The sequence below is a fragment of the Corylus avellana genome, chromosome ca3 (genome assembly GCF_901000735.1).
Source record: "Corylus avellana chromosome ca3, CavTom2PMs-1.0".
NCBI lineage: Eukaryota > Viridiplantae > Streptophyta > Magnoliopsida > Fagales > Betulaceae > Corylus > Corylus avellana.
Genome location: NC_081543.1, coordinates 38,041,050 through 38,051,128, shown reverse-complemented (window position 1 = coordinate 38,051,128; position 10,079 = coordinate 38,041,050). Strand labels below are relative to the sequence as shown.

Genomic DNA, 10,079 nt, shown 5'->3' with positions numbered 1-10,079 from the left:
AGTAAAGAATGGTTCACAACGTTATTTTAGCAATCTATATATCCTTAAACTTGTGTTGTTTTAAAATGCAGGGGAGGATTTGTTACTTTTAGATTTGGGCATGACCCAAAAGGCAAAATTCAGAGGATGGAGATAGTAGGAAAAGAGAAGTCCAAATGCCATTAATCAGTTTTGCAAGTGTTTGTGCTGCAACTGATAATTTCTCAGCTACAAATAAGCTTAGAGAAGGTGGTTTTTGATCCGTTTACAAGGTATGCTTCAATGTACCTAAACACAATGCTTTGGATATGGAATGTATGTAAAAGGTTGACAGTTTGCCAGCTAAACCTTTCCATGTTAACAAGCACAAACAGGCACATGCCACTTTTGTTGTTGTGTATACTGTGAAGCCACTCAGAATACCAATTCAAATAAACTTTTATTGTGTAAGCCATTGGAAGATAAAATTTTGCTTGGCGTGTGCTAGTCTTATATGTAATTAGATAGTATATGTTTGTCAATCACTTAATAGTTGATATTGAGTATGCACATGTGAAATATCACAAGTTAGGTGGTTTGTATAGTATACATAGTTGTCCTTAAACTCATAGGCTTAAGCTTTTGAGTTGAGTTTTGTCCCAATATGCTATATTATAGTCTTGCTCAAAGACTCTAGAGGTGTCAATGCATCGACGTTTTTTAGGCCCGAATCGGGAATGTCGATCTCTAGTCTTGGCTCAAGGACCAGAGATTCCGCTACAACAAAATGTTTTGCATCCTGTTCTTGTTGCTCAAAATGGGTTGTTTGTTTTAGAGTTAAAAAGGTTTTAGTCTTTATCATTGGTAATGGATTTCTTATGAATGTAGCTTACTATTTTTTTTATTATTTTTAGTATCTTTCACAACAAAAAATAATTGCAGGGAATATTACTAAAAGGTGACGAGGTAGCTGTAAAAAGATTTTCAAAAAGATCTGGACAGGTTGGGAGGAGCTTAAAAATGAAGCAATGCTCATAGCCAAGCTTCAACACAAGAATCTTGTTAGACTTTTGGGTTGTTGCATTGAACGAGATGAAAAGATATTAGTTTACGAGTATATGCCCAATAAAAACTTGGATTTCTTCCTCTTTGGTTTGTAATATCTCCAATTTTGATATATATATTTTTATTTGATTTTTATGGTCATTTGCATGTATCTCACTAATTGTTAATTTACTCATATACGTAAAGCAGATGAAAAGAAGCGCATGATATTAGATTGGAGGACTTGTGTTGGAGTCATTGAAGGAATTGCTCAAAGACTTCTTTATCTTCATCAGTATTCCAGGTCAAGGATTATTCACAAGGACTTAAAGCCTAACAATATTTTGTTGGACATTGATATGAATCCCAAAATATTAGATTTCGGAATGGCAAGAATATTTGGAGGAAATGAATCACAAGCAAATACAAATAGGATTGTTGGCACTTAGTAAGTAATATAAAGGAAACTTTTGAATTATAAAAATCAACATAATAGTATACATGTGTAGACATACACATAAAACATGCAATTACTAATATATTTAACTTGATGGTGTACAGTGGTTATATGTCTCTTGAATATGCTTTGAAAGGTCTATTTTCAATCAAATCCGATGTCTTTAGTTTTGGCGTCTTATTGCTAGAGATTGTAAGTGGCAAGAAGAATACGGGTTTTTATCAAAGTTACTGGCTCCATCTTATTGGATATGTGAGTATCTTATTTGCATGTGTTTGTTGTAGAAATTTAAAACACTTACTTACTTTGATTCATAGTGGGGAGTTGTTGAACAGATGTGCATTCATCATTAATTATTAAAGCAAAATTAGTCATCTGTTCTTGAAATTTTAGAGCGCTAAGTAGAGTATAGAGGGTGCTACTAGTCTCAAAAGCTCAAGCTAATAAAAAATTATGTATTTAATCATGAACCAGCATTCTAACATCCTCTAATTTTCCTTTTTCCTTGGATTTGAAGGCATGAGAATTATGGACAAATGATAGGGGATCAGACTTCGTGGATCCTCTACTTAATGATATATCCTCTATGCAGATGGTATTGAGACATGTTAACATAGCTCTGCTTTGTCTTCAAGCAAGTGTAGCGGATAGGCTTACTATGTCTGATGTTGTCGCAATGCTTAGCAATGAAACTACAGTTCTACCTTATCCCAAGGAACCTGCTTTCTTGAATGTGAATGGTATGGCGATGGCAAACTCAATTAACAGTAGGTCACAAATATGTTCTCTGAATGGTGCAACTGTTTCAATTATGGAAGGCCGATAACATTTGAAAATCCGGCCAAAAGCATCGTACTATCCTAGTAAACCATCAAAAAAACATATTCATACACTTTTCTTCTTCCTATTTTATCTCAAAACCCACTTAACAGAGCCAGCTGGGCTTTGTTTATTTTGGGTCTTTAGCCACATAATGTGGTAGTAGGGTTCTGATATGTATCATGAAAAGATCTACTCGCAATTGGCATTCAAAGAAGAATGCATGCATTTGTGGTTAATCTTATTAAATAGTCCGTAGATATTAGTTTTCGTCTCTGTAATGAAATTAGAAGTGTTTATATTATTTCACTTGAAAGTTGTAATTAAAACTAATATATATAGGAACCTCAAATATTTCTGCAACATTTCAGTAGTTGCAACAGAACACACGTTGGTCCTTGTTACAACACTGACGAACAAATTGAAAGACTTGTTTGTAAACGTGACTGGTCAATTTTGCGTTAAGACTAACAATTTGTAATGATATTCAAGAAAATGCAGTGAATTAGACTTTTTTTGTAGAAAAAAGTGTCATGATCAAGCATGCAGTAGCCACTTCATATCCAAAATTATTATTGATTATTCATAAGAGAAATGTTATATTGGCTAATTTGATGTTCAACGTGGGAGTCCTTCACTGTTTATTAATGTAAGAAATCACAAAACTTGTAGGAAAGCTTTAACAGCTGATGTGGTCTACAACACTAAAATACACCTCTGTTCGTTGGAAGCAAGGCTGGAAAGGCAGATCTTTTTGACTGTCAGGAATTTTTGTTTGTTTTAATGATACATTGAAGGAATTTGTTTGTTTTCTACGCCTACTAGAAAATTAGCTGATAGACTTATGTGTGTAAGTTTTGATGAAACTAGAAACATTTTCTAAGTTGTAAGCTTGTCAAGTTTTTTCTTCCCACTTGTTTTTGGTACTCTTACAGGACCTCTGTTTTTCACAGTGGTTGTTTTAAGCTCTGTTTTCACAACACAAAAGAGGTACTATGTCCTCTATTTTGTGGTGGCTGACCTAGCCTCAGGTTTGACGTTGCCATCTTAGAGGATGACATAATTTTTATTTTATTTTTTTCTTTTTCCTTTTTAGAGCGAAGATGACATAAGTTGAGATAGAAAATTTGGTCATTTAATGGTTAATGGTTTAGGGAATGTTTGAAGTTGTGTTTGAGAGTTTAAAAAGTACTTTTAATATCGAAAAAGTCATGCCAAATATAAGTTGGCCTGTTTGGTACCTGTTTGGTAAAGAATTTTAAAAGTTTTTTTTTTTTTTATTCAAAAAATTGTTAAGACACACTTTTGGTAAAACTTAAAAATAAAATTTTTGACTTAAAAGCTTTATTTTTCAAATACAATTCCAAACAGGCTCTTAAAAATAGGGCTTGTTTGAGATTGCGTTTGAGGGGCTTAAAAGTGATTTTAATACTCAAAGAATTCGTTTGAAGAAAAAAGTACTCGTTTGGTAAAAAAAATTAAAAGCGTTTTTAATGATCAAAGATGTCTAAAAATAGCAACAAAAACAAAAAAAAAAAAAACACTTTTGACAAAAGCTTAAAAATGAAGCATTTGCCCAAAAACTCTTTTTGATTTAAAAGTTCTATTTCTCAAACACAATTTCAAATAAGCTCTTAATAAGTCTGGCAGTTAGACTAAAAAGAAAAGTTCAAATCATTGCCATTTGCGGGGGCTATAAAATAAAAAATGAATATTTTTGTAAAGATTTTCAAATCTTTGGAGTTGTCATGGACCCCCTAACAGACAAGGTGAGTCCGCCCTGATTATATTGTAGTTAATCATATTTTAAGGAAATACGTGATAAGAAAATATCTATATATTAAGAGTTGTTAACAGCCAAAGATATCAAAAAAGATTAGAACATGAATGATAAGTCAATGAACAGAAAGGAGTTCCAAATGCTTATCGCGGCTTTGCGGTGGTGTTTTGAGGTCACCAAATGCAAGGAGGACAAGGCGTGGCGTGTAAAAGGGGGTAGTCACATTGCTTGAATGCTTGGTCAGCGGCTGAGGTGACTACCAGCTAATTTCGCTCGGAGGCAATTGGTTACGCATGACTTGACTTGGCTAAAGAGTCGAAACAACGCGGTTTTTAGATTGTGGAAAATCTAACATGAAAGTAGAAAAGGTTACAATTCGGTCCACATATTTCGGAAGAAATTTCATGAGAAAGTGCACTCAAAAGAGGGTGGTCCGGCCACCCCTAAAAGCCCTAAAGCCATTCCGTTGTTTTTTTTTTTTTCGGCCTTTTGGGGGCAGCCGGACCACCCCCTTGGCTATGGGGTGGTTCGACCACCCCGAGATTAGCCATGGGGGTGGCCGCCACCCCAATTTTTTTTTTTAAAAAAATATTTTGCTTTTTGTTGTTTAAAGAAAAAAAATTAATGCTCAAAATGATGTTGTTTTGAGTTGGGTGGGTGTTATAGTTTTGAGACCCAAAACGGCGTAGTTTTAACGTGGGGGTATAATGGGCAAAAAAAGTCAAACCGTTTGAGTTTAACGATGAAAACTAATGGAGGAGTCCAAAGTTAATTATAAGAATGATGTGACTATAAAAATCATCATTGGACTTGTGATTGATGATTATTGGAGGGACTCAATAAAGACTTGTAGCATTACTCTGCTAGTGCCGCACTTGGCACAAAGCATTGGAGCTCAGAACGATCTGATCTTGGCCATTCATTTCTGGGTGGTCAGGATCATTCAATCTAGTAGTATGATCTAAACTATATGATGTTTCGTAGGTAGACCCAATGGTTGGATTTACTGGATTGTAATTAAAGTTAATTATAAGATCAAATTAACTTTGATCTAATGATTGTGATTAAATAATTAAGATCTAACCGTTATTATTAAATAACAGTTTAATTGCAAAAATATATCTACAATTTAATTTTTTGAAAAACACAAATAATTATCCCTTCTATACTCTTAAGATTTTTTTTCCTTTACTTTAACAATTATCGGATTCTGTCTCTTGGAAGATCTATAAAATTTGAAGGTATTTGAGTTTAGTTTGGATTGTGCAAAACGCAACTAAACTACATAAGTGTCTTGGGCTTCATTGTATCCGGGGGTGGAAATAAAATGTTTAGTTTGGGGGCAAAATTTTTTTTTAAAAAAACAAAAATAATTCTTAGGGGGGGGGGCAAAAGTTCATTTATTAATGTTTTTGGACCACCCTATGGCTTGGGGGGTTGCCCCCCAAACCATGGGTGGCTCCGCCCCTAATTGTATCCTGAATAAATATTTGTTGTTACCATTCTGTTGCATACCATTTATTGTGGGAGTAAATAATTTCTTAAGAAAAGTGATATTATAACACACTTTAAGAACAATTTAGAGTTTCTGTTTCTCTTATTTTTCTAACAAGTGCAGCCTGGTTGTACTTTAAACCCAAAACAGGATCCAAGAACACCATATATGCCTGCGTGCGTGCATAGCTATTAGCTGCCTACTAATATGAGCCGTATAATAATAATTTCCCCTCTTATTGCTTCCCTCCTGCTATTATTCTGCCTTACTTTGCACTTCACTAATGCTACCTTCCCTGATACTATCTTGTATCTGCCAACGGAAGGTTCCCTGATACTATCTTCCGACCAGGACAATCAGTAAACACCTCGGACTACCTTGTATCTGCCAACCGAAGGTTCGCACATGGTTTCTTTGCCACGGAAAACTTGACAAAGCATTACGTGGTTATATACTACGCCTATATTCATCGATAAATAAATAAATTATCGAATGGGTCCCCTTGTAAAAATGGTTCAGCGAAAAACTTCTCAGGGAAGCCAAAGAGAGAAAAAAAAGTGGGGTCACAAGACAAGAGAACCACAAAAACAACCAAGGAATGGGGCCACCGCTTGAGTTGTTGAAGTAGAAGTCACCGCACGACAGCTAGCTTGACTGGAGAGTGGAGGGTCGAAACAACACGGTTTCAGACGTGTGGAAAATGTAACCAGAAAGTAGAAAAGTCTACAATCTCCACATTTTTGATAGGAAAGCTCATGAGAAATTGCAGCCGGGTCGAACTCTAAACCCGTAAGAGGATCCAAGAACACTACATATACTTGGATTGTGCTACCTCATTATTGTTTAATTTGTTTCCCTTTTGCTTCTATTCTGCCTTGCTTTGCACTTCAACAAGGAGAGAGTTGGGTCGGCCAGTGCAATCCCACTTCTACTTGGATTGTGCCAAGCACTTAATTAATTCAAGCTACTTTTAGATCATTCTTCAAATTTAAAAAATTCATAAAAAAAAATGTCATTTAACAAATTTAACTCTAGTTGATAATATTGCTCTCTAAATATAAACGGTTCGAAAGTGAAAATTATTTATTTTTAAATATTTTTTCTCTTTCATACTACTTTTTTCCTTTCAACTAAAGTAGATTTTTAATGCAAATAGCCAAAAGTTGGTTTCATCAATAAAATATAATATTTAGTTAAAATAAACAAATATTTAGAGAGTTAATATTACGCGGTTTTGAAAAGCGACTAACTAAATCAACTAAACTAGATTTTTATAGTTAAATTTAGAAAAAATTTGAAGAGCTCATTTTGAAAGCTCCTAGGCAAACTCTTCAAATACCAAGAGCAAAAAATTGAAAGCTATTTAATTTGTTTTTTAAGCCTATATATTAATTTTCTTTTTCTATCTCATCTCCTAATAACAAATAAAAAATCAAAAGAGAATAGATGAAACTTCACACTTAATCTTTCAGCTTTTATCCCTTTTACATCATAAAATTAAAAAATTATCACTTTAGAGTATCAAACTTTAAAAAGTTTACAATGTCACCCATCTAGTTAGGATTTGGGTTAAGTCATACGACAAATGAGTGAAATAACCTTTTTTATCCTTGCAAAATTTATAAAATAACAAAATTACCTTAACTAAAACATGGGTATTTTCGAAATATTCAAGGCCTATGTTAGGATTTTTTGTTCCTAACAAAAAATTCAGAGGGATGACATTACAAAAATTTTAAAGTTGTATAAATTAAATTGAAAGCTTTGAACTTTGTAAGATAATTACAAAAGTGTCGAAAGTTTAGAGGGGTTAAGTGAAGTTTTATCAAAAGAATATTTAGCTAAAGTAAAAAAAGATGTAAAAAGTTTGATGTTTAATTCTTTTTAAAAGTGTCTCACTAAATAAGAGAAAGTGAGTAATTAAGTGGGCTAAATTCAATTATTTTCCATCTCATCCAACCTAATTCAAAGACCCGAATTGATTAATTTAACCCAATTCGATTTTCAATTTGATTTTAATATTGAAAACCAAGGGATAATTTTAAAAGCAAGATAAAGTCAAAGTAACAAGTTTTCCATTTCCTGAAAAGGGGTGGCCAGCCACCCCCAAATGGCTAGCCGCCCTCATTTTTTTTTATTTTTAAAATTTAATTAAATATAATTTTTTTTAAATATTTTTAATTTTTTGAATTATTTTTAATTTTATTTTTAATTAGGTATATAAACATGTGTTAATTTTTTAATTCTGCTAACATGACTTTTTGTCAAATTTTGAATGAAATTTAGATAAAATACTACTTTTGTCTTTATGTAAATCTAAGTATCCTTATGTGATAAAAATTATATCCTATAAAAAAAATATATATATATGGATTTGTTAAAGTTAACAATTCCGTTTTTTTTTTTTTTTTTTTTTTGTCACAGATACAATAAATGTCGACTTGACTTTGACTTGACTTGAGTGGAGACAACGCGGTTTTTAGACCGTGGAAAATCTAACGTGAAAATAGAAAAAGATATCCACTTTTTTGATAGGAAAGCTCATGAGAAAGTGCAGGGTGGTCGAACTCTTAAACCCAAACACAAACTACAAAGAGCATTTATAGAATTGTGTGTGCAAACTACAAAGAGCATTGCATAGCTGCCTCACACAGATATGACCCCTATAATAATTTACCCTTTTATTGTTTTCCTGCTGCTTTTATTTCTCCCCAGTTTGCACTTCACCGATGCTTCCATCACCGATATTACTTGGCCTAGTAACTACACCAATGAAGATAGAAGAAGTATACGGTTGGCTATATCCGGGAACTTAATCATGGAAAATGGGACATATGGCTCGAACTCGGATAACTTAACGACGTGTGGGGCCAATCCTGTCTGCGGCAATTTCAGCATATGCAATGTGACAGGTGCAGTTTATAAATGTGACTGTTTGCCAGGATTCGAATTCTTTCCGGATCAAGGTTGTAAAAGAAAAACAAGTTTTTTGTGCATCGATGGTGTTCAGGATGGTGTTCAGAAATATTGGTTTCTTCGCATGTCTAATGTTTTTTTGCCCACTGGTCCCAGACACGACTTTGGGGGCGCCGATGGCAATATTGGAGCCTGTGAATCAGCTTGCTTGAATCAGTGCTCTTGTATGGGTTATTCTCATGGTCAAGATAATCGCTGCCTGACATGGAAAGGCCCTCTTATAAATCTGAGACAATTCTCGGAAAACAATACATTATATACAAACGAATTCTATCTGAAACTTGCTGATCGTCCGGACTTGCTTCCCAAAGGTATTTCAGTTATTGGTGACAATTATTGCTTTTCTGGTGTCTTCTTCCTCTAATTAATAAGTTTTCGTACTGAATTTTTTTTTTTGAAGAGATACCTCTAGGCATAATTGTCATTTTGTATACGATGCAGAGAACAACGCCTATATTATTTATTTCTGTGATTTCCTTTTACAGACACAAACTCAACGAATGGAACTGTAACAGATTCAGGATTTAAGAATACAAAGGATAGAGGAAATAACCAATTAAGGAAAATTGTCATTCCGACAGCATCTTTTGCAGTCGTTGTTACATTGGGCCTTTTCAGTTATTATGCGACGAGGAGAAAGCTCAGAAGGAAGGGTGAGTAAAAAATGGTTCACAACGTTATTTTAGCAATCTACAATTATATCCTTAAACATGTGTTGTTCTATGTTAGACTATTATTTTATTACCTTATATGTTCTAGGGTTTAGTCTAGAGTTTTTTGTTTATTACTCATAGCCTCTCTATATATAGAGGCCTATGAAATATCATCATATAATCATCAGAATAGAAGAGAATACAATGTAGTCCATTGTTATCTTCCGAGAGTCACGCGCCTCCCATGGTGTCCACGCGCTGGGAGAGACTTCCATGCATAGGTAGCACCTCCCACGCGTCAGCATGGCGCGTGTGATCCACGCGCCTCACATGCACCAAACCCTAGCTAGGGTTTGGGGCGTGTGGTGCACGCGTGGCAAGTGGTCGCAGCATCTGGCGCATGCACCATACGTGCCAGACTCTTCTCCTTCTTCCTTGTTGCCACGTGTCCTCTAGAGATGCTGCCACGGCAACCCTAACCTCTGCCACATGGCAGATTCAGGGGGAAAAAAAAAGAAAAAAAAAAAAAAATCAAACTCATCCGGATCCAATATTTTCAGCCCAATCCAACAAGTTAGAACCGGATCATCTCTTTCAAGCTAGATTGACCCATTCAATGGTCTATGGGTTTCGGCCATTTTGGCCAATGTAACCGGCCCACTTGCCTAACCAGTCAATTCCAGATCCGTCCAAATCATCTCCAACCAGATCCAAAATCGGTTTCTAACCGGGTCATTGGGTTCTAAACCGGTCAAATTGGGTCAATTCCCCAAACCGGTCCAAAGTAGTCAACCCGGTTCAACGGGTTAGACATATTCAATGGTTCATGGGTTTTGGCCTGTTTTGGCCCAAACCGGCCCAATTTAGCCTATCCTATAAGGCTCCAATTCAAGTCTC

At 34.8% G+C, this 10,079-nt stretch overlaps 2 protein-coding genes across 2 annotated transcripts in view; both read left to right on the top strand.

Annotated features, from left to right (window-relative positions):
- Positions 1–2,285, top strand: part of LOC132174582 (G-type lectin S-receptor-like serine/threonine-protein kinase At1g11330) — a 5,594-nt gene extending 3,309 nt beyond the window's left edge. Inside the window, exons 10-13 of the mRNA XM_059586217.1 lie at positions 961–1,110; positions 1,213–1,450; positions 1,564–1,711; positions 2,052–2,285. Of these exons, the coding sequence (XP_059442200.1) occupies positions 961–1,110; positions 1,213–1,450; positions 1,564–1,711; positions 2,052–2,285 (770 nt within the window). The remainder of the gene's footprint in view (positions 1–960; positions 1,111–1,212; positions 1,451–1,563; positions 1,712–2,051) is intronic.
- Positions 2,286–8,204: 5,919 nt separating this feature from the next.
- LOC132174581 (G-type lectin S-receptor-like serine/threonine-protein kinase At1g11410) lies at positions 8,205–9,190 on the top strand. The gene is made up of 3 exons (XM_059586215.1): positions 8,205–8,465; positions 8,626–8,840; positions 9,015–9,190. Exons 1-3 carry the CDS (start codon positions 8,452–8,454, stop codon positions 9,188–9,190), a joined length of 405 nt encoding a protein of 134 aa, XP_059442198.1. The 5' UTR covers positions 8,205–8,451.
- Positions 9,191–10,079: the final 889 nt, after the last annotated feature.

Coding starts and splice junctions, on each gene's coding strand:
- LOC132174581 (XM_059586215.1), top strand. Junction 8,841..9,014: donor TCCGGACTTGCTTCCCAAAG/GTATTTCAGTTA, acceptor TTCCTTTTACAG/ACACAAACTCAACGAATGGA.